General features: G+C 47.0%; 1 protein-coding gene across 2 annotated transcripts in view; it reads left to right on the top strand.

The window, feature by feature from the left end:
• The window catches only part of YDJC (YdjC chitooligosaccharide deacetylase homolog), a 129,715-nt gene that overhangs the window by 48,178 nt on the left and 56,628 nt on the right, over positions 1 to 24,909 (top strand). For both annotated transcript variants that reach the window (XM_086942723.1, XM_086942722.1), the window contains exon 2: positions 8,877 to 9,055. In XM_086942723.1, coding sequence (XP_086798849.1) covers positions 8,892 to 9,055 — 164 coding nt within the window. In that variant the 5' untranslated portion in view covers positions 8,877 to 8,891. The remainder of the gene's footprint in view (positions 1 to 8,876; positions 9,056 to 24,909) is intronic.

Raw genomic sequence — 24,909 nt, 5'->3', positions numbered from 1 at the left:
ATAAACAACCAGTAAAGCCCCGCTTTGCACAACGTTGAATCATGGACCATTACTCCATCACCCAGTCAGAGTGTGATTCCATTCCACTTGTTGCTGCTGCTAAACGCATTACAAAAGTGCATTTGACACCAACTCGCAGAATTGTTTTTAAACTACGTACACATCAGGGGTAACAAGCCCTATAAAATTGCACAGGGGCAGTAATAGCCATATAAATGCAATTACAATACAATACAATACATAAGGATGTTTCCGAACCCGTGCTGCTCCTACCATTTAAACATATTATAACAGCAAACGTTCTAACGGGCAATGACTTTCACAATCGCCTGTCATCATCGTTAAGCGCTATCGCCTTTGGGCCTGTACATAAAGTGGCTGGGCAATTATCTTTTGATCATGCCCTCTGGGACTTCTATTAATGACATAAAAAGCCCCCTTAATAGCTTTCTTCCGAGAATGTGGGTGGGTTCAAAACACCTAACAGGTTCGGAAAGCACACACAGAAACACTATAAGTGTCCAATATTAGCAAGCAATGTAAACACACTATGAGTTCGCATGTTGCTGAATCGTTCTTTGTGTGTTTTTATAGCACCTTTATGCTTGCATTTTATGTTATCCTTATATATGTATAGCTCCTATAGAGGTCATCCAGGGCGCTATTCACATATTCTCGATGTTCTAACTTAGCATACATACTTCTATGTAAACACTTATTTTATGGGCACTTTTATCAACCCGTGGAACTTCACTTTCCTATTTGATTGCCCGCAAAGTTTGTAAGGCTGAGGCAATAATTGCGCAGTGCTCCTTTACCCACATGGATTCAGTAAAGTACCTACACACAGTTGAATATTCGGTCACGGTTCTCAAAATAGTGGACGTATCCGCCGTGTGTAAATACAGATTACATACCCTACCACTACTATGCATTCATATTTTATTAATGTTTTTAATGGGAATAGAGTGCCCTATTCATGATCCGCCTGACTCCATCTGTACATTGATGCAAAGCTGTGACCCAGAGTGTGTGTGCCACCTATGCCAAGCTCGGTGCTCTTATGTCTTAAACTTCCCCAAAATCCACGTGACTACTCGAAATCGGATCCAAACACGCAAAGAAGAGCAACCATTATGTTCCTGATTATTTTAGTAGGTTTTCGACGTCCGATATTGGAAGACCAAAACACATTAATATAGACAGGCACCGGGTGGGCGCGTGAATGTGACGCCCGTAAAAGCCCACGCAGGCATGTAACTTCCTCTGCCCTGGTCCTTTCCCTGACTCTTCCTAACTCCGAGAAGCAGCCCCGGTTTCCATAAAGCAGTTAACAGTACACATGTTAACGTGCCATTAAAAAGGTTGTGCCTGGCTCCTCGCAGTACAGCGCCTTGCAGGTCAGAGTGGCGGTGAGCTATGTGCTTCCGCTGCTGGGACACCCGGCCTGATCTCATGATTTACGGTTCTGGACTTTCTGGACAGACACGAGCAGCCTGCAGGAACTGACTAAAGTCAAAGCGGCCAGACAGTAAGCAAGATTAGTGTGAGTTAAACTAGTGTGCTAAGCTGTAATAAGGAATCCTTGAGGAACAATTTGTCTATCTCTAGAGATCTTGTTTTACGACCCCTTTCAGCCCTTTACACGGCATAATTTGCCCTTTTTTGCCTCACAATTTTGTCATTTCTGCTGTGTAATTTGCGCTTCTTCTATTAGTAATTCCAGACCAATGTATCCTTCCCCCAAACCCCCGCTGGTGCACAGCAGACCCAGGGGCCTTGTAAGCCCACATTTACAAGTACCGACAAGTTGCTTTCTCTGTCACTCCGTCATGCTGCTGTCAGTCATCCTTTTAACGTTTGTGCTGTCATTGTTTTGTAACCTTGTGGTGTTGCCGGGCTGATGCTAACAGGTTGCCTCATTCTAATCCTTATCAGTACCACGTACTCCCACCCCACGGCTTACTGCACAACCTGTACTTTAATTTTGTTATTTGACAGCTATAGTTGTTTTATTTGTGCCTTCCCTCTTTTGACTGCTCTAAAGCGAGCAGAGCTGCTGGTGGTTTCCTTTGCTCCCACATATAGAAAGCTGTGGCCTTGAAATGCTTCTGCTCTGGTGTGCCAGCCAGCAATGCAATAGGTGTTGCGTTTGCGAGAGTTTAAGCTATTGGCATAGTAAATAGCAATGCCTTTTATTTATGTTTTAAAAATCAACACATAAATAAATGCATTGTCATTTACAATGCCAATAGCTCAAACTTATCTAATGCGAGACCTATTGCATTGCAAATGCTTGTTATATTAATACTAGCAGCCCGTCCCGACGTTGTCCGGGTATGAAATGGAATGTGTGTAATGTGACACGCTCATTCACGTGAGCCCCCGCTTGAGGGCCATCGGCGACCGTTTAACAATTAGAATTGTGGGAGTCTTGAATGATTGTTTCCCGCGGTTAACACCCATTATTCCGCAACTTTCTTTCCGCATACCAAGACTCCGCATACTGTCAATAAGAAAGTACCATGACTCCGCAATGCCATTATAACGCATGGCATTACATTTTTATATGCTTTTACCACGCATACATTTACAACGAAATTCGTTGTAAATGTATGAATGGTAAAAGCATGTTTTTTTTTAATGTTTGGATAAGATAAGTATGGGTATAGGGTTATATGTTTTGGGGTACTGAGGTATATGTTTTGGGGTGTTTGGGTATTTTAAGGGTTCAGGGCTAGGTTTGGGGGTTCAGGGTTTTTTTCAGTTTAGGGATAGGTTTGGGTTTTGGGGTACAGGGGTATTTTTAGGGTTCAGGGCTAAGTTTGGGTTTTGGGGTACAGGGGTATTTTAGGGTTCAGGGCTAGGGTTTGGGGGTACAGGGGTATTTTTGGGGTTCAGGGCTAGGTGTGGGGGTTCAGGGGTATTTTTAGGGTTCAGGGCTAGGTTTGGGGGGGGGGTCAGGGCTATTTTTAGGGTTCAGGGCTATTTTTGGGGGTACAGGGGTATTTTTAGGGTTCAGGGCTAGGTTTGGGTTTTGGGGTACAGGGGTATTTTTTGGGTTCAGGGCTATGTTTATGTTACAGGGGTATTTTTAGGGTTCAGGGGTTGGTTTGAGTTTTGGTGTACAGGGGTGTTTTTAGGGTTCAGGGCTAGGTTTGGGTATTGGGGTACAGGGGTATTTTTAGGGTTCAGGGCTAGGTTTGGGTTTTGGGGTACAGGGGTATTTTTATGTTTCAGGGCTAGGTTTGGGTTTTGAGGTACAGGGGTATTTTTAGGGTTAAGGGGTAGGTTTGGGTTTTGAGGTACAGGGGTATTTTTAGGGTGCAGGGATAGGTTTGGGTTTTGGGGTACAGGGGTATTTTAGGGTTCAGGGCTAGGTTTGGGGTACAGGGGTGTTTTTAGGGTTAAGGGGTAGGTTTGGGGTACAGGGGTATTTCAGGGTTCAGGGCTAGGTTTGGGTTTTGGGGTACAGGGGTATTTTTAGGGTTCAGGGCTAGGTTTGCCGACGAGCGTCTGTGTGGGTAATAAAAAAATAAGAACAGCGGGAAACGAATATGTGATGATATTCCACAAACCATGTCTTTGTGTGCATGTTGTAACAGTTGCATCATGACGTGCACATCCGTCACAATCCATGCATGCACATTGGCAGCCATACAGGAATGGTGTTTCTTTAGTAGAAAATCTATTCTAAGATTGCTGGCCGTACTGTTGCATATGACTGACAAAAAGCATTGGTAAAGCCAAGAGCTTAGGCTTTTAAAGCTGGATCCTTTTGGCTTAGCTAAAGCTTGTTTTTATTAAACTCAACAATATGAAAAGCTTTGTTGACCTGCCAAGATTTGATCATGTGACCATGAAGTCAAATTCTGGTCCCTGCAATAGATAGTTGCATTAGTCCAGTGAGCCACCTATCCCTCGAACAAAACAGTGGGGTAGCAGACCCGCTATTAGTTGGACAAAGAGGCAAATCTGAGCAGTGAATGTAAAAACTCAGGCCAGAGGGTAAATATTTAGAGCAAACAATCAAGACAGAAGGTCAGTTTTGCTGACACATCTATGGAGGTGCAAGTGGTCCCTCACTACGAGTTCAATCAACAATGAACCTAGAAGCTAAATAAATTCTGCCAAAGGAAACCATATGAAAAAATAGAGGTATTTATTAAATGCTATCGCAAACAGAGACATAATACAAGTGGAAAACAAACCAGGAAACAAAAAAGTTTTACATAACTCAGACATTTTCATAGTGTTGTCACTAAGAAAATGTCTGAGTTATGTAAAACTATTTTCGTTTCCTTGATTGTTTCCCACTTTTATTAGATCTCTGGGATATGATTTAATATATACCGATATTTTTTCATGTGATTTCCTGTGATATTGAAATAATTAACCTTCTGTGATCATTGTTGATTGAATTCGTAGTGAGGGCTCACGTGTTTCTTCACAAATACTCGTCACCATGGTCCCTTATATACCTTTGGGCACATCTAATCTTCCAATGCAGCAAGGTCAAAAAATGTTGGGATAAAGTGTTCAACTTCACCAACCAGACACTAGGCTGTACCCTCAAAAGAGAGTTCTGCACTCTAACAACAGCACATCTTAACACCAATATCAACACACCACAAGACAGAAACTTCCTCGACTTCCTCCTAACGAGCGCCACAAAGATTGCACTAGCCAAATGGAAAGACACCTCCAAGGCCACCTTCAAAGGGTAGCTAAATTGGGTAACGTTCTTAAGAGGAGCCGACAACACAGCACTAAGATACACACCCTGGAGGAAACCCAACAGAGAGATGTGGTCACCACTATACAACGCCCTAGATCCGTTCAAGGCACCATAGACAACACAAGCACCGATAACCAGGCACGGTGATGCACGCTGATCTTCAACCAGCCGCCAACATCTATATGTTATATGTTCATGTTATATGTTTAGGAACAAGCACAGGGCCAACAGCGCAGGTCCGTCACAACGTTGTCACGAAAAATAATAGCCCAGTGGGACATGTAACCAACCACCCAACAAATACAAACAAAACGCTCATGACATTTTTTATGTTCTATAAAAGAATAAGCGATATGACCTATTTGCCACAAATGTTACATGTCTTTATTTGTATGTACCATGTCAATGGAAACACACAAAAAAACACATCTGGGGTGGTCATGCGATGCTAAAATAGACATTGAACACAAGTGCACGTCAGAGTAGGTTTACATTGTTTGGGCTGTATAATATATAGCAGTATTGATCAAACCTTCCCGTGTAGGTGTACTCATTTAAGGGGTAAAACAGAGTTCGACAGCCAGCATCCGGGACAGTTCAGAACTCTATCCTGTACCATAAATGATAGTGCCTCGAGGCAGACCTCTGTTGCTGAACGCTGACGTGAGATCCTAGGTAGAAACACTTCTAGGTTGGTCTTTGTTTTCAAAGTGTCTCTTTAATCAGAGCTCGCTGACCTCGGAAGTTATTTGTTCCCCAGAGCAAACGAGTAGAAGTAATCGGAGCCGGATTATTTCAAATCAACCAGGATCTGATTAACAAAATCGATATCGTGCGTCAGTCGGGTGAATTTAATTTGGAAAGTATCCTCTTGTTTGCTGCATTGCTGCCAGGCAAAGGACAGCATTGTTCCACATTGGTAACTTCAACAGGCAAATATGGAAAACAGTTTTTTGCTTTTTCTGTGTACAGAGTGGGTTGTTACCTGCAACAGCTGGCAAAGCCGGAGCTATTAATAGACTGGACACTAGAGTTCTAGAGTTCCAAGTGACTGGCTGGGTTAATGGCTCCAGCAGCTGTGCAGAGCTGCGGAGAGGGTTAGGGAAGGCAGAGAAGTCAGAGCTACATTCAAGACCGTGCTAGCTGTTGCCTCCCAGCGCCACTACAATTGGTCACAAGATTTCAACATAAGCTCGTGCATAGCCAGGGACTCTCAAATTATGTAGCTATGGATGTCCAAATGATGCAACAAACTTGACTAAATTATGTGGCTAGAAAGGCAAATTATGTGGTATAATACGACCGATTCCGTCGCAATATTCATTGTGTCACTTTAACAGACATTAATAGGTCTCCCTTCATGAGTACCAGTTTACCACCTGGATACAGCAGTCGGTACTTTGCAGATGGTTTGCCACTTTTCTTTACCTGCTTCCACTTGGGTACATGAGGCACTGTAACCTTTTCATCCGCTTGGGCTAGAAACCTTTTGTTAAAATCAACTTGTAAATCAGATGGTGGATTATGTTGCAAGTGTGGTAGATCCAGGAATGTGTGGCATATGTCCCAGCTGGAGATTTCACAAAATTCCAGTGGTCCTCGGTATTAGGAAGCAGAAACCAAAGTGAAATCTTTCATCTTCCAATACTGGCACCTGTGCTGTAGACCAGCTTACCCAATCCAACTAGCCAAAACCATGTCGTAGAATAGAATAAACGCCACACAGATCAGAGGCTCACCAACACAACCTAGAGGTTAAAAGACTGACATAAGACCATCAAAACACAACGCAGCAACAAGCAGGGAGAGATGGGGTTTGCTTTTTTATCTGTGGCCAGGCTTATATTAACCCCTTCGCTGCGGGGGTTAATCACCCGCTGTGCTGGGGGGAGGGGGGCGCGCACAGCTCCCCCATGCTCATGACGAGCTCAGCTCGTCATGAGGCACGGCGCTCCTGTGCTCATGACGAGTTCAGCTCGTCACGGCCACACCCGTTCCCGTGGAACGCTCAGCACAGCAGGGGAATTATCCCCGCATGCGAGCGTTCCACAGCTCATGGCGAGCTGAGCTCGTCATGAGCACCGGAGCGCCATGGCTCATGACCAGCTGAGCTCGTCATGAGCCTCGAAGAGGTTAAAAACCGATGTTTCTAGACAGTGCCAATGAAAATGTTTACATATCAATAAAAAAAGTAATTTTACCTAATAATACTATTAACCTAGTAATCTGCAATCTGAAAACGATTTTCCTTTTATTGGATGGACCTTGCAGTGTTAGTAATGGAATAGACCTTTGAAGCAGATCCATGCCCATGGAGACCGCAGGATTCGAACCCTTGACCCACAGACTGAGAGCGCAAGTCTCGCCCTGTCACCAGTAGGCCACAATCAGCTTCCTCTTTTTCTGATGAAAACATTAAATACAAAAGCCCATGAGAAGAGTTGTAGTTTTGTTCTGGAGGGTCCAGCATATATTAAAACAGAAATTTCCAAACAGAACCCCAATTAAACTATTTTTGTATCAATAAAAAATAGTTTTTAACTAATCCTACTATTGTCATGTTAACAGACACCATTTTAGACATATTTGTGTAATTTCAAAAAGACTATTAGGCTCTAAACCATTGATCTTCAAATTAGGGGCTGGTGGGGGGGGGGGGGGTGGGGGGAGGAGGGTATTTACTAATTTCTAGGGCAGCAACCATGGGTGCAGTTCTGTGCTAGGGAGAGAGCAGGGCAGTACCATATTAATATTGCACTGCTGCCCTCTTCTCCAGTGCTGTCGCTCTTTCTGGCTGCCCAGCGCCTCACACACACCTGTGTATAATAGTGCCAAAGGTGTGATCTTCATACCTAGCATGGGTTGCGTACTGCAAGTGCAGGATTCCAGAACAATAAAATACTATGCTTAGACCTACTTCAAATCCTTTTCCACTTTATAAATGTACAGTACAGCTATGGGAATCGTTAAGAGTAATAAAACCATTTCTCCTTGTTTGCACCTGCCTCAAGGAGGCATTCTTTTTTTTGGTGTAAAGCCCAGTTAGTCGATAGGGCTTGGTGTAAAAAAAAACATGGATCGTAGTGTGGGAACACGCATGTAGCTCCCATACAAAGTCACTTGGCTAGTTGTGTTTTCTTTAATGTTTCTTTCCAGTGGAGAAGTGTGGTTTACTGATTAGAGCGGCAGACCCTGATGCAGAGGTCTGGCCCGGGACCAGGGTTCAATTCCCGACGCGGCAGGGTCCTGAACCCAAAAATGTCCACGGACTCGATAATTCTCGCCTCGGTGCCTATTCTAATCATGGGGTCCCAAGCTGCAACTCTGGGCAATAGCTGCTTAATCTCCACTACGGCGGCCCACCCGCTGCGGGATGCCTGGCTTTCACCTTGGGGATGCCCAGTAGGGGTTATCTCACAGGGAAAAGCCAGGACGGGTTCCCAAGGCTAGCGCCTTGATGCCTTCGGGTGATACGTGCGCTATATAAGTCGCAATACATTACATTACATTCCAGCTTTCTAGTTTTCCTCTAGAAAGTAAATAAAATATCAACAGTTTACACCAGTATGTGCCACTTTTTGTGACTTTGCACAGGTGCAAAATGATGAGAAATCTGCTCTCGAGAGTCTTAGGCCATAACCATTTGGCCGTAGCCACCGCTCTACATTTGGAGATGAAAAAAGTCAATACGCGAGAGGAGGAGGAGTAGTAGTTTTGTTTTTGTGACCCGCCGTATATTAAATAAACATATTTCCAGAGTGGCAATTAAAATATTTGCTTAGCAGTAAAAAATTAGATAACTAATCCTACTATTATCCCATTAACTAATACAATTTTAGACATATTTGTGCAATTTGAAAACTATTATTTATTGAACGAACCATTATACATTCTTTGGAATGGCCCAGACCTTTAAGCCAACACAAGATTTAAACCCTTAACCACTAGACTGGGAGTTTTCACAATAAATAATTGTGCTAATAAAAATCAGATCTACCTTGTTCCTCTTCTCCTGTCCCCTTTAACTTTTCCTCAATTTATCCCCAGTGTGTACTTTTTTTTGTGTTTCATGTTCTTGTCTTGGCCTAGTTATAGGCTCAGCCATGCACTGACATCTGTATCTTCTTTCTGTCTACAGCTCCTGCTCCCCACGATGCATCAATCCAAAGTGAAATTGATAGTGACAGGTGACGACTTCGGTTATTGTCCAAGGAGGAACCTGGGCATCGTGGAGTGTTACCTTGCCGGGGCGGTATCTAATGTCTCTCTCCTGGTGAATGGCTATGCTGCCTCAGATGCAGCTCTCCTTGCCCGAAGGTGAGTTATCACTCGCTGACTCTCTTAAGATTGAGTTGTTTGTCACTCAGTGTCCCTTTTAGATGAGAAATCATTAGTTTCTCCAGGGCTTAGTTTGTTTAAATTTTTTTTTTTAAAGTGGAGGTGCTCAATATTGTACTTAGGAGGCCACTGCCTGGATAGGAGATTGCAGCGCCGAAGGTCGTTTCTTATAGAGGCTTGGGAGAGTGGGGTGAGGGACTCCTAGAAAATAGTTTCTTATAAAGGTGCTTGGGAGAGTGGGAGGGGTCTCCTCCAAGAAAATAGTTTCTTATAAAGGGGAGTGGGAGGGCTCTCTAACTCGTAAATTGTTCCCATAACAGTTTCCATATTTCAAAAGCTGTGAAATTATTTCACACAATTTCCCATAGAATTGTAATATCTATTGGCACGTATGTGACCAACGTTTTGTGCTCTCTGCAGAGCGACCATGGATTGGGCACACTTTTAGTAAGAACACCTTTATGACACAGTTACTGGCATTGTCAGAAACCCACACTGCCTTCAGCCTCCACTCTGGAACTCTGTCCTGATGTCATGTACACACACCAGCTTCCTAAACGTACCCCGACATCGCATCTAGAGGCAGCTGAACTTACAGTAGGCACTTTACAAGACTCATATGTGACATGAAAAAAACTGCTGAAACGCATAGGACATGTGATAGGCCTGTAGTGGCCCGTTTCAAGTCTGTTTTTAACCCTTCGCCGCGGGGGTAATTCCCCCACAGCCGGGGGTGGGGGAGGGTGGGGACGCGGCGCCACTGTGGCCGTGACGAGCCCAGCTCATCATGAGGCACAGTGGAGCTGTGCTCACAACGAGCTGGGTTTACATTGTGTTGCAGGGGCACGTGGATACCCTACTTGCCCCAGAACAATGAAGAAGCAAGGGAGGAAGAACACCCTGCAGTATAGATCAGCAAGTAGGTAAGGCTGTACCTGAAGGGGGATCTGAGGGTGTAGTCTAATTCTCCTTCTGGTGACAAGTGGACCGGAGCTTGTCTTCTCTTCTAAAGAAGGGCAATGAGTGTGGTGTGTGCATGCATTAAGGGTGAACAGCAAGAGAATACAAGCTCATAATGTGGAGCACAGGTGGCATATCTCATCTTCAACAGAGCAGTGAAGAACAGATCATCTCAAGGTCGCAGAGCAAGCATGGAAGATATTGCTTTAAAGATGAGCAACAAGGGAAGACATGGTCATCATAAGGGTAAGCAGTCAGCAGGAATAGCCCAGCTTATCCTCCAGAAGCAAGCTGGAAAAGCTCACTTTGAGGTGGCGCAACCTGTCCTGTTTGTTCCTCGACACCTCTTTGGTACCTTGTATATTTCCATTATGCCCTAGCGAGACTTATGTTATTGTGACCAACAGTCCCCCTTGAGACCAGTGCTAGTACTTTATTTTAAAGTATGCCCCAGTATGCTTCCTGAGGCTTTAACTAATACCTTATTCTAGAAATAAACCCAAGAATGCTCCTGAGAATCTGACTGTCCTTTAGGCACCATGACATTTCAAAATGAGTTGAAATCTTGCAGGATCTTGGCAACCACGTGATTTGGTGTCCATTTTGGGGTGCAGCTACCTTTTTAAAACACATAAAGGCCCGCTGGTAGTTCAAGGCTTTGATCTCCCTTCGATGTTCGAAGGGAGATGAAGTCCTGCATCGAGCGCTGTCCCTATCTGTGCAGTCCGGCAAGTCATCTCCCTTCTCTTGACTTGTTTGGCAGCTTCGCATAGCATTCACCATGGAGTTCAGAATCTCAAAAGATTCAGAACAAGATTTTTCACTCACAACCGGGAAATCCGGTTAGTGCACTAACTGAATAGTTACTGTGAGCAGGTAAAAGAAAGTTTCCACTGTAAACCTTATTTTCCTGAGGGGAATTTCCCGTTGTTCATTAAGACAAAGCCTTTCTTGAGAATTCTCAAGATCCCGGTCTTGTAAAATTAAAAACTGCAAAGTGTTCAGAGGAAGATTTCACTGTGTAGTAATTGTGAGTTGCTCATCTGTGGCTAACCAGGAAAGACCAGAACTGGAAAACTTGTGTGTTTCTCAAGGAGTACCATCTCACAAAATTTCGTTATGACTCAAATCCATAAGAGAAGTTGAAATTGGGAATCCTTATCTGTGAATCATTGTTAGTGAATTCTAGAGAAAGTCTTGTGTCAGGAACAAAGTAAATTGAGGTAAGTATCCTCTTATCTTCCACTCTTACCCCTAATAAACTAACTTCAACACACTGTGTGTATGGGTGTTGGGAATAGTTGAGTAGAAGATTAACGGTACTCTTGCTGTGTGGCAAATTTAAAAACTTTAGTGGACCTACACAGAAAGCTAAGCCAATGAATAAAAGAAAACTGCATGAGAAACTTGGATCTGGGTGCTTATGACCAGTTCCATGTCCACGATTTAAATTTAGGTGTTCCTAGTATGGTAGATTTAAACAGAACTTTTAGCAGAAGTTTGTCCGATACTACATTTATTACGCCAAGAAAATACAGTGTTGAGAACAGAATTGCAGCGATATCAACCTTCAATCACCCTCTGTCGCGGCACAGCTACGTCTTCTGGTTGTCGGACAATTAATGTGACAGTCATGACTTCTACTCTTGTTACTCTTCTCAAACCTGAGTGTTTTAGTGATGAAAGGGCAAAGTTCTGTCTTAATGAACCAGTGCCAGCTCCAATTAATTTGTAGACCAGCAGCCTTCCAGGTTGGTTCCGCTATGCCTGCATTTATTTTGTTCTATTTGTGTGGGAACATGGCGACACGGTCCATTCTGCTAGTCGAAAACAATGACCTCTTTTTTATGATTTTAATGATTTCAGGGAGTCATTGAGGAAGCGCTTGGCCAAACATTCATGTATGCAGACCCTAGATCATGAGCTACTGAGTTTGAACCAGGAAAATAAAGACTTCTAATCCTAAACTTCTCATTTTAATTGTTTCAAAATGGCAACTATTTGGCCTGATGAAACAAATCCTCCCTATTTTATTGAGGGCTACAGGACAGCCTTAAGATGCATTGGTGCATTTTGCAGATCACCTGGCACCCGTTCTGAATTTTTAGATTTAGGGGGCAAATTAAATCTTATTATAGGTGATTTAAGTGATTGGGATCTATCAAGATAATTAGGAGAATGAATCTCGTAATCATGATGGCCCTGAACCTATGCAGATGGGGGTGCTAGACGTCTACTGTCTAATGATTGAAAGACTAAAAGACATTGCTAACATTTATGTGTGCAACGCAGCAAATATGGGCATTTAACTAGTGATTACGCTGTAGAGCCAAAGACTGTGGCTCCAACCCGGGAATCTGGGATGAAGGCTTAAGAAAACGAGCATGTCATTTGAAGGAAATCATCAATTTATCGAGTTATGGACAATACTTTGGTCTCACATAACTTGGTAAATACCATGGCACAAATCCCCAGCCATCTTACCATCACTGTAATGGTTGTTCGTTAATGCCAACCACAGAAGTATCTGCAAATCATGTTAGATTCTGGAACTACTTGACATTTCTTTGACATTCCTTTTGCCAGGTCTCTGTCACTTCCTGTGATTCAAAAGGAAAATGGTCGAAAATGTCCTCTAAGGATTAATCACATGGCTCACAGAACCTATCATCATGATTTGCGGCAATGGTCCTACTGAGATCATTACTTTGATCTGATTAATATACCGAGATTGGAAGTCACTTTAGGGGTTCCTGGCAGCAACAACTCAACCGCAAGATCGTTTGGGTCTTCCCGAAGGTGCCCTTGTATTCCCAACACTGTCTGCATTAGTGTTATATGGAGTCTCCGGACTTGATGTCTCTGTTGTTGCTAAGTGGGGTGAAGTGACTGTCTCAATCTGCCTGAATGTTATCTAGAATATTAAGATTTCTTTAATGAAGTTAGAGGCACAGAATTATCCCCACACAGAATCTCTGACTTCCAGTTTGCCCTGCAATGAGATTTATACTAAGTATGAATCAATCAATCAATCAATGCATTTATAGAGCGCGCAACTCACCCGGGAGGGTCTCAAGGCGCTGGGGGGCGGGGGGATAAGTTACTGCTCGAACAGCCAGGTCTTGAGCTGCTTCTTGAAGGAGAGATGGTCCTGGGTTCGCCGAAGTTGGGTGGGGAGGGAGTTCCAGGTCTTGGCCGCCAGGTAGGAGAAGGATCTTCCTCCGGCGGTGGCTCTGCGGATGCGCGGTACGGTGGCGAGGGCGTGGCTGGTTGATCGAAGCTGGCAGGCGTGTAGAAGGTCATGCGGTCGTTGAGTTACTTGGGGCCCAGGTCGTGGAGAGCCTTGTGTGCGTGGGTCAGGAGTCTGAACATGATTCTCTTGCTGAAGGGGAGCCAGTGCAGGTCTCTCAGGTGTCTGGTGATGTGGCTGTGTCGGGGATGTTCAGGATGAGTCGTGCGGAGGCGTTCTGGATGCGCTGGAGTCTTTTTTGAAGTTTGGCTGTGGTTCCGGCGTAGAGGGTGTTCCCGTAGTCCAGTCGGCTGGTGACGAGTCCCTGGGTGACGGTCTTCCTGGTTTCGGTCGGGATGCATCTGAAGATCTTGCGGAGCATGCGCAGGGTGTTGAAGCACGAGGATGAGAGGCCTTTGACTTGTCTGGTCATCGATAGGGAGGAGTCCAGAATGAAGCCCAGGTTGCGTGCGTGGTCCGTTGGTTTGGGAGCGGTGCCCAGGGCTGGGGGCCACCAGGTGTCGTCCCAGGCGGAGGGTGATGATCCCAGGATGAGGACTTCCGTCTTGTCTGAGTTCGGTTTAAGGAGGCTGCTCCTCATCCAGTCGGCGATGTTTTTCATCCCTTCGTGTAGGTTGGCGTTGGCGGTGGTGGGGTCGTTGGTGAGGGAGAGGATCAGCTGGGTGTCGGCGTAGGAGATGATGTTGAGGTTGTGTTGGCGTGCGATGGCTGCGATGGGGCTCATGTAGACGTTGAAGAGGGTTGGACTGAGTGAGGATCCTTGAGGAACGCCGCAGATGACTTTGGTGGCCTCGGATCTGAACGGGGGAGGCGGACCCTCTGGGTTCTTCCGGCGAGGAACGAGATGATCCATTCCAGTGCTTTCTCTCGGATTCCGATGTTGCTGAGGCGCTTCACTAGGGTGCGGTGGCAGACAGTGTCGAACGCCGCAGAGAGGTCCAGGAGGATGAGGGCCGCTGTTTCCCCGGTGTCGATCTGGGTTCTGATGTCGTCGGTGGCTGCGATTAGGGCGGTCTCGGTGCTGTGGTTGGCCCGAAACCCGGACTGTGAGGGGTCGAGGGAACCATTCGTCTCGAGGAAGGCGGCCAGCTGTGACGGTCTTCTCGATGACTTTGGTCGGAAAGGGAAGGAGCGAGATGGGGCGGTAGTTCTTGAGGTCGGTGGGGTCCGCCGTTGGTTTCTTCAGGAGGGCGGTGAGCTTGGCGTGCTTCCAGCTCTCCGGGAAGGTGGCGGTGTGGAAGGAGGAATAGATGATGTCCCGGAGCTGGGGTGCGATGATGGCGTCGGCTTTGTTGAAGACGTGGTGTGGGCAGGGGTCGGTTGGTGATCCGGAGTGGATGGAGCTCATCGTGCGGGTGGTGTCTTCGGTGTTGATCGGGGTCCAGTTGCAGAGGGTGGAGGTGGCGGGCGTTGGTTTGGCGGTAGGGTGCGTGGTCTGTGCGTCGAAGCTGTTGTGTATGTCTGCGATCTTGCTGTGGAAGAATGAGGCGAGTGAGTCGCAGAGGTCTTGCGAGGGAGTGATGTCGTTGTTTCCGGTGCTGGGGTTGGAGAACTCTTTGACGATGCAGAAGAGTTCCTTGATGTCGTGGGCGTTGTTGTCCAGTCGTTCTTTGAGTGCCGCCTTCTTGGTGGCGCGGATCAGCTGGTGATGTTTGCGGGTGGCGTGTTTGAGGGCGGTCCAGTTGACTGCGGTCTGGTGGAGCCGCCAGGCTTTCTCGTGGGTGCAGCAGTTCTTCTTGGATTTCTTGAGTTCATCGGTGAACCAGGGTGTTTTCTTGCTACCGGTTCTGCTGGGAGGGTTCTTTAGCGGTGCGAGATCGTCGGCGCAGGCGGTCAGCCACTTGGCGAGGTTGCTGGCTGCTTCATTTGGGTATGCTGTGTAGGTGGGTGTGTTCTGGCTGAGGGAGGCGGAGAGCTGCTCGGCGGTGATCTTGCTCCAGCTTCGGCGGGGAACCTGTTGCGGGTGGTGGTGGGTCGCCGTTTTCCTGAAGCTGAAGTGGATGCAGCTGTGGTCGGTTCAGTGGAGTCCGGTGGCGTGGCTGAAGGAGATGTGCTTGCTGGATGAGAAGACTGGGTCAAGCGTGTGGCCGGCGTAGTGGGTGGGAGTGTTCATCAGTTGCTTGAGTCCGAGGTTGGCGAGGTTGTCCAGCAGGGTGGTGGTGTTTCTGTAGTAGTTGTTTTCCAGGTGGAAGTTAAGGTCCCCTAGGAGGATGTAGTCGGCGGAGGGCAGGGCATGTGGGCTGATGAAGTCCGCAATGTCTTCGCTGAATTGTGTGCGTGGTCCTGGTGGTCTGTAGTTGAGGGTGCCTCGGAGGGTGGTCTTGGGGTCGGTGTGTATCTGGAAGTGAAGGTGTTCGGCGGCGGTTAAGGCTTCGTCGGAATTAGTCGAGATGCGGATGGTGTCCTTGTGTATGATGGCGATGCCTCCTCCCATCTGGTTGACGCGATCCCTCCGGGTGATCTTGTATCCGCCCGGTATGGCTATTGCGATGTCTGGCACTGAGGACGCGTTCATCCAGGTCTCGGTGAGGAAGGCGACGTCCGGTGCTGTCGCGTCGAGCAGGTCCCAGAGTTCTACGGCGTGCCTGTGGACGGAGCGGGTGTTCAGCAGGATGCACTTCAGGTGGTTGTTGCTGGTACTCGACTTGGCGGGGGTGGTGTCGGTCCGTAGGCAGGTGAATTTGCAGGCTTGGCAGGCGAAGGGGAATGAATAGGAAAATAATTAACTTCTGGACAGTTTACTAGACACTCTTCGTCTCATCTTTGTTTTTCATCCAGAAAAAGGATGGGCAACTTAGGACCCGTGTTGATTATCATATTTTTCACGAGGTAAGTAATGAAAATCATTACCCTTGATACCTGTCTTGTTGGACGAAAGTTCGTCATTCAGTCATTTTTTTTTAAACACATTTTATTGTTATTTTGCACAACATTCATACATCTTACTGTCAATCCCTCAAAACCCAACCAGCCCCTCCATGAAGCAAAGGATCGCCATAGGAACCAGGTGTCCGCCATAGTCCGAGTGTTCAGCAACTAAGTCCAAACAGTTTGCTCTCAGGTGGCTTATACTCCTATATGATATCACAACTAACAGCCCCAACCATCAATTACATTAATTACTTATGTAACCCCTCCCCCCTTCCTTCCCCAATCTACTACTCCACTTCCCCCCTCCCTATCCCCCTGTTGCCAGTGTGTTCTATATGTCTACGGATACGTTTCGCATGGAGTGTGTGGTCTATACCCAGGATTCCCGCTTCGGGCATTTCAGTGCCCTTCCTGCGTTCAATCAGTTTGTCCTTGATCTTCCTGTGACTGATGGTCCTCCAGGGAGTGGACTAGTACTCTCCATGCTCTTGCTGTGTCTAATGCTTTCTCGCTGTTCATGCGTCGCGCTAGCCTAAGCCTGATTGCATCCTCTGTGCTAGCCCACTTGAGCAACTCAGCCCTCCATCTCTTACTGCTGGGACCTTCACTGGACTTCCAGTGCATTGTTATTTCTCTTTTCGATAGCACAGGCCCATGTCTACAAATTTACTCATCACTTTTGTTTTGGGGGGGTGTGGAAACCAGTGTAGTATGCACGTAGCTATGTCAAATTCTAAATTGCGCTCTGTAATCAAATTCAGGAGATCTCCCACATTGATCCAGAAGTTCCCCAACCTCGGGCATTCCTACAACATGTGTTCCAATTCCACCCCTACTCTAGCACACCTGGGGCACACCGCATTCTCAATATTAAAGTATCTCATTATCTTTCCCAGTGTCAAATATGCCCTATGTATTATTAAAAAGTGTACTAGCTGAAAACGTGCGTTCCTGGTGCTCTTACATGCCCTGCACAATATTTGTCCCCACACGGTTTCTGGCATGGGTTTACCAATCCCTGCTTCCCATTTTAGTTTTAGTGTGTCTAGCTGGACTAATTTCTCGTTCAGCAGTCTCGCATATAGGCACGTAACAGCCTTAAAGGTGCCCGCCGCCATTACCACGTACTGACACGCCATCGTTGTTGCAGGCTCTGCCAGGCCCCCTCTCCAATGCTTTTGCAGCGCACGGACCAGGGCAGCATGTATCAAGAATCCAACCCTAGGTAGGTCATATCGCTCCTGCAACACCTGATATGGGAGCATCACGCCATCTTCGTATAGATCTCCAAGCACCTGGATCCCTGCCTGCTCCCAGTCTTGCAAGGACGACCAGTCTCCTCCATGGGGCAATGCCGTAACCATTCCCAATGGGATTTGAGGGGTATAAGGGTGTGAGACACCTGCTCGCAGCGGACTCAGATTCCAGCACAGCCGTAGCGTTTTTTCCTCTAGGGAGAGACCCCGAGGTCTAACCGTTGCTGTAGGATAATGAAGGATAAAATATGCCTCTGTATGCCCCTGCCCCGGAGGTCCTCTGGTCCCCTAAACTCCTTTGCTACCGCTTGTGTAAGGAGCTGAAGCTGTGCCGCTAGGTAATAGAGTTCCAGGCCTGGGACCGCCAGCCCGCCCTCTGCCTTTGGCCTCATCATTGTCTTCAGCGCTACTCTACGTCTTCCCGATCCCCAGAGGAACCCCACCACCATGGACTGCAATAACTTGAATAATGAGCATGGTACCCACACCAGTAATATTCTGAACAAGTACAACAGCCTAGGGAGAGCCACCATTTTCAACAGGGCTATCCGCCCCATCACAGACAACGGCAGAGTACTCCAGAACGCCATGCTTCCTTTCAGTCCTCGTATACACCTCCCTATCTTTCCATCCAGAATAGCATCTGCTTCGTGATAGACCCGTACCCCAAGATAATCTAGGCAAGATGGTTCCCATCGCATGGCCCGCGGCATCTCTGGCGCCGTTCTCTCTGGTATTACTGGAAACGAGCAAGTCTTGGACGAATTCACATTTAACCCAGAAACGCAACCAAAATCCACCAGTAATCTCGTCGCTCCTGCTAGCGCTCTCCCCGCATCTGCCAGGAACATCAACAAGTCATCCGCATATAGTGAAATGTGCTGCAGCTCCCCCCTGGAACGTCAGGCCCTCATACCACTGTCCCAGCCGGGCGTGCGCTGGTAGAGGTTCTATCGCTAAGGCAAATAGCAGCGGGGACAGCGGACAACCCTGCCGAGTCCCGCGTGCCACTGCGTACCTGGGTGATATCATCGTCCCCACTTTCACTCTGGCCACTGCCGATGTATACAACACTGTTGTCCAACTCACAAAGGCTTCTCCCAATCCAATACACCTCATTGTTTTGTAAAGAAACGGCCATTCCAAGCTATCAAAAGCCTTTTCTGTATCTACTGATAGTATAGTTGCCATTGGTGAAGAAACGCGGGCTTCCCCCCATAACTCTTACCAACCTCCGTATATTCGTGGTGGTGTTTCTAGTTGGAATAAACCCAGCTTGGTCTTCATGTATCAAGCTTGTCATATGCTGCAACAAGCGTGAAGCCAGGATTCTACTGAGAATCTTGTAATCCGTGGACAACATCGATAACGGCCGATATGCAGCCGTATCCATGCCTTCCCGTCCCGGCTTCAGCAGTGAGATAATAAGTGCCTCTCTCATTGACAACGGCAATTGACCTAGTACTCGGGCTTCTCCGTAGACCTCCAGTAATTTTGGCACTATTATTATTATTATTATGTTTCTTATATAGCGCCAGAATCGACCCCCGAAGGGGTATCTCCGCGCTTGCCTTGGGAACCCGTCCTGGCTTTTCCCTGTGAGATAGCCCCTACAGGGCATCCCCAAGGTGAAAGCCAGGCATCCAGCCGCGGGGGGGGGCGTTGTGGAGATTAAGCAAGCTTAATGCTCCGAGTTGCAGTGTGTGAACCCATGATTAGGTCAGGCACCGAAGCGAGAATTATCGAGTCCATGGACATTTGAGCTCAAGACCCTGCCGCGTCGGGAATTGAACCCTGGTCCCGGGTCTGACCTCTGCTTCAGGGTCTGCCTGCTCTAACCAGTGAGCCACACTTCTCCACTAGTAAATCTATATATTGCAAATAAAACTCTATTGGTAAACCATCAACCCCTGGCGTCTTATTACGTTCCATGTTCATGACTGCACTCCGAATCTCCTCAACTGTATATCTCAACCCAGGTACATCGCCTGTTCCTCCTCCGATTGCGGGGCTAGCAGATTCCCTAAAAAGGAATCAATATCCTCCTCTCCTGCCTCTAACTTGCTCTCATACAATGTCTCATAGTACTCCTGGAACTTGGCCATTATCTCTTCCTGCGTGTACACTGCACCCCCATCCCCTGTCGCCAGTGCCAATATCTGTGACCCCGCGGCATCGGGTTAGCTAGCCATGCTAGTAGTGTGCCCGCCTTGTCCCCCTCTACATGAGTTTTTTCAACGTAACTCTTATAATCAAAACAGCGCAGCCTTTCCACTTCCGTTGCCACTGCCTCTTTAGCTTCTGCCACTTCCGCCTGCACTTCTGGTCCCTCAGGTCTCGCTTGTTCTGCTAATCTCCGTTTTAGTTCTGCTCTGTATACATCCTGCAACAATACTTTCCTCACTCCAGCACATTTGCCAATACAGAGTCCCCTTATCACCTTAAAGGCGTCCCATTCCCCTGCTCTGGTGGAAGCTGTGCCCACATTTTCAGCAAAGTAGTGCATAATCCCTTCCCCCACTTCCCTCCGGAATACTGGATCTTCCAGTGTTTCTGGGTGCAATCTCCAAGTCGGTATGTCAGATATCTCCCTCGTCCAGTGCATGGTAACCATCAGTGGGTTGTGGTCAGAAAGTGTCCTAGTAAGTTACTCTGAATTGGTTACAGTAGCCGCTACCGACTGTGAGCATAATATCGCGTCCAGTCGAACATGTAGTTCGTGTATTGACGAAAAGTATGAATAATCTCTATCCTGCGGGTGGTGCGCCCTCCACACATCCACCAAATTCCACCTGGCCTGCCAGTCCAGCCTATACTTTGATAATTTGTAGACCGGGGAGTCCAGCAAAGGTGGGTGTGATCTATCCTGTGAGGGATCCACTATTGAATTAAAGTCTCCTCCCAGCACTATCGGGCCTGCCAAATAATGTGCTAACACTCCGAACATCCTATCTAGGAAACGTGCTTGGTCCATATTTGGCGCATAAATGCTGCAAAACTCTACCTCTCTACCATACAAACGCCCTTCAACTGCCACGAATCTACCCTCAGAGTCAATCATTTGCCTTATCACCTGAAAGGGAACTCCCGCCCTGATCCAGATCAGTGCCCCCCTCGCAAATGCCGAATATGATGTGCTGAATACCTGCCCTCTCCACCTACGCTGCAATGCCAGTCCCTCCGCCTTAGTAAGGTGTGTTTCCTGAAGCAACGCTACATGTATACCTCTCCTAACTAAGTATGCATGTATCTTATGCCTTCTTGACATCGTGTGGAGTCCCCGTACATTCCATGTGATACAACGCAAATCAGGTGCTGCCCCCATTGTCATACCACAGTCGGTCCTCCTCCGTTCGTAAAAAGCAAAACACACCAGTTATCAACACTCCCCACCCTTTCCCCGACCCCCACCTACACCCTACCCCCAAGAACAGGACCTAGAACAACATTGCTAGCCCCCATCCAAACCATTTAAACTCTTAACCCACACCTGTCTATCAGTAGTCACTGTAGGCATGCCTTAAGGACTATGGGGGGTACTCTGAGCCAATGGGTGACCCCTTGCGAACTAAGCTACCCCGCCCCCACCCTTTAAATAATCACATCTAGCACCCAGAACCACTGCACCGTGTTATGGGATTTCAGGTATAGCTCACAAAGATGCCGACCCACCTCCGCCCAACTACTTAGAAACATCCTCTGACCCTCCGTCTAGCAACCACTCTCATATAACACAATAACTACAAGCAAGTCTCCATCTTTGGCCCTCAGTTTCTCCCACCCTGCACTGCAAATTGGACCTTTACTCATCCAAAAGTCCATCCGCCTTCGCCGGAGTGACCTGTGGTAGCTTAATACTCTCTGCTTACGAAGCCTCTGCATCCGACTGGGCCTTGTCCTTTTCAGAGTCTGTGCTTTCTGGTGATTGCAGAAACGGTTCTCCCGATAATGCCATTACGGCATCAAGTGCTTCCTGTCTTTCCAGCTCAGTTTGTGCCTGCGAAGGTTTTCGCCTATCTTGTCGCTTGCATCGGAGGTGTTGCGATTGTCGCTGAGGGAGGCCCCCGCAAGACTCACTGTAGTGCCGCTCCGTGCAATCTGTTCCAGCTTTGTAATTCTCCAGCCACGCCCAAGCGTCCTCCAGAGTGTCATGAAACTGCATGTTACCATCCAGCATTATCTTTAACTTTGCCGGAAATAACAATGCATACTGAATACCTTCCGATCTCAGTTCTCTTTTAATTGTCACGAAGGAGGCACGAAGGCGCTGGACCTCCCACGTATAATCCGCGAATATTGTCACTTTACTGTTGTCAACTTGATATGGCCCATCTGTCCTAGCTTTCTATAGCAAGAGGTCCCTGTCCCTAAAATGCAGCAACTTAGCCACAACGGGGCGAGGGGGACGCCCAGGCAGCGGCGGCTTAGCCGGCACTCTGTGTGCCCGTTCCAGTGTGTAGAAGGGTGAAACCCTCTCCGCCGCCACCACCGTGCGCAGCCTTTCTTCCAGATATCTCACCATGTCCGTCCCTTCCACTTTTTCCGGCAGACCCACTTCTCTGATGTTGCTCCTCCTATTCCGACTTTCGGCGTCCTCTGCCCTTTATTCCAAAGCCTGTATGCGCTCCAGCGCGTCCGCTATTTTACTACCTAACTCCTTATGGGCCGGTGCCACCTCCAGCAATGTATCCTCTGCTTGTTTCACCCTGTCAACCAGCTTAGAGTGGTCAGCTCGCAGGAGTCGTAGCCCCGTCGCCCCCTGCGCAATGTCCTGTTGCAGGGCCATGCGTGTGTCTGCGATCGCTGCAAGTATCTTATCAAATTGTTGCTGCATCCCAGGATCCTGAGAAGCGCCCGCCTCTTCCGAGTCAGTTTGAGACCTTGACTCTCCATCCGGTGGTTGGTTTCCCACTCCTGGCTTCCCCCTTGGTTTCCCCATATTCTAGGCCACTTAAGCGTGATCTGGTGTGAATGTGTTCGCCTCAGTGTCCCGATCCCTAGGTATAATATCAGTGACCCAAATCCTCACAAGCCAGGGCGGAGATCCTGTTCCTCGGGAAAGAACCCTCCTCGCCATCACAGATGGCTCAGCCATAAAGCCAGCAGTTCCTGCACCGCAGGGCATCTATTCTTTCCTTCCTTGTTGACCTCAATACTCCTCTCAACTTACTCCGCAATGCCTGCCCTGTAATGCAGTACTCCCTCTGTCCCGTGACACCACTGCCGATGGCATCACTGTGTCTGTTCTCTTTTCAAATCAACAGCCGAAAGCTTCAGCTGGGCCGGTCCGCCCAACACGGCTCCTGTGCTCCTCCCGTGCCCTCGCTATTCCCGGGCTGGGCTTCCCTTATGCCCTCCACTTCCACCTCAAGAGAGCAGCCGGGGCAAGTCGCGAACTCCTCCCCTCCAGGGGGTAGGACCCCTCCAACATGCCGCTCTGTCTGGGCCGCTGTTCCGCACTAGTGGGAATTCCTCCAGCCGCCAGCTCCTTCCCCCTCGCTCCTACCACAGCTTGCAGCTCACAGCTGTTTTTGTGACAAGTGTAGATAAAGCACATATTGAGCCGGAGTACAAAGTATAGAAAGAGTCACGTTAATGTGATATAGCGAGGGATAACTTCAGCGTGTAATGGATCTGACAACAACGTCCTTAAAAAAAGGAAAAATATTTTGGAAAGTGCTTAGTTTTAAAGTGGGTCATTGACGGCGAGAACTTGACTCATAGTGGGAATGGAAGACCGTGGTAAATCACATTAAGATGCCACTACCGAGTGGAATTAGCCCCACCTATAGCGCTTGGACGCCCCAGGGCAGCAACCGCGCTTTATAAGTTTAAGTTTACGTTTCATTTCATTTCATTTCATTTCCTTAAGAGAGGCGGAGTCGTTACGGTCTTATCTTAAGTTTTAGCAGCAAGTATGGAAGCGCATACCGTATTTTAATTATTGTATGAGGAAAATAATGGCATTGTCTATAAACAGTTGTCAGTTGGGATCATGACGTTATATAATAGGTTGTGAAATTCCTGTATAGAGGATGCGGAAATATCTTCATATTTAAATATTTACATTGGTGCCTGATTTAGTGCAAGTGGGGTCATCGGTTTGGAGTCTCCTTGTATGAGATGATTTTTGAGCATTCTTAAAGGAAGTGAGCTGAGACAAAGGTATTCCCTCAGGGAGAGGGTTCCTGTGCACCTGGAAGTTTGGGAGGCAAATGGCTAGTGCTAAATTAAAAAAATAAAAATAAATGGCAGGGAGCTTGTCAGGAGGCCACTGCAGATTGTACCACCCGTTGACACTGCCAGTAAAAGTACAACACTACTACTTACCATCACACTCCTACAGGTGTGACAATCCAGAATATTCCAGGACCCCAAGTCTTAAGAATGGCTTTGGAGGCAAATATTAGTCATTTTAATGTGTATTGAATTAATAAATAAGTTGTTCTGACCCCTAAATTAGATACAGTGCCACCATGTGATAGACTATCATAAATGCTAGTGTTGACAATTAAGTGCTGGTGGCAAGCACCAGAAACCACTGGATCAAATTAAGCACTGGGAGTGGCTGAGCTGGCTGTGAGTTTGGACATATATTTATTTAGGTTTGAAGAGAGGTAGTAAGGAATGGAGCCCTTTATGGCTTTGAACACCAGATCAATAGCTTATAGTGAGCACTGTTCTTAACTGACTGCCATTGGATTTGGTAATGTTAGAGGTAGAAGTAGGTTGAAAGTTTATAATGTGTCCTTGAGGCTAATCTGAGTACACTGTTTAGTGGGCTGAAATAATACAAGAGGGACCCACAAGTAACTGAGTGCAGCGTTAAAATTTCCTAAGGACATATTAGGATATCGGAGACCTGGTTGGATGGAACGAGATGCGTGGACAGGTTTTTTGAATGTTTAATAACTGAAACTGGGCCTCTGCAGTTGCGTTTGTAATCAATATTTCAGTGTTCACAGATGGGTGAAGGTATACCTCCAAATTTCCTCCTCTTCTCACCAGCTTTCTAATTGTGGCAGACTACAACGTTAAAGTTTCGCTGTCAATTAACATGGTTTGTAAACAGAGAGTTAAGGATTGTCCACCTGATCCCCTTGGCAATTCAGTGGGCGTAGGTATGTTACTGAAAAGGAAATAGTCCCCTCTTTAGCACCCCCAGTTCACCGTGGGTACTGGGAGCTGAACAATTCGGCTCCATAGGAGGTCTTCGGTTGAAGTTAGATAACAGTAATTAAATAGTGAATAAATCGACAATTTCAAGTTGGTAAATGTATTAATTAAAGAACTACCAAAGCTCTAAAGAGCAGCACTCTATAGAATATAGACCGCAAAGAGGACAGGCCCATATATTATCATCAGGCTTATTCAGAAAATCTATTTTTCATCACGTTGAAAACAAAAATACACAGTTACAACTCATAAAACACTATACACTGGTGAAAACTAGGCTTCCACCCACAAATTGCCCACCATCATATGAAATTAAAGCA

The sequence above is a fragment of the Lissotriton vulgaris genome, chromosome 11 (genome assembly GCF_964263255.1).
Source record: "Lissotriton vulgaris chromosome 11, aLisVul1.2, whole genome shotgun sequence".
NCBI lineage: Eukaryota > Metazoa > Chordata > Amphibia > Caudata > Salamandridae > Lissotriton > Lissotriton vulgaris.
This window is presented reverse-complemented; position numbering and strand designations above follow the sequence as displayed.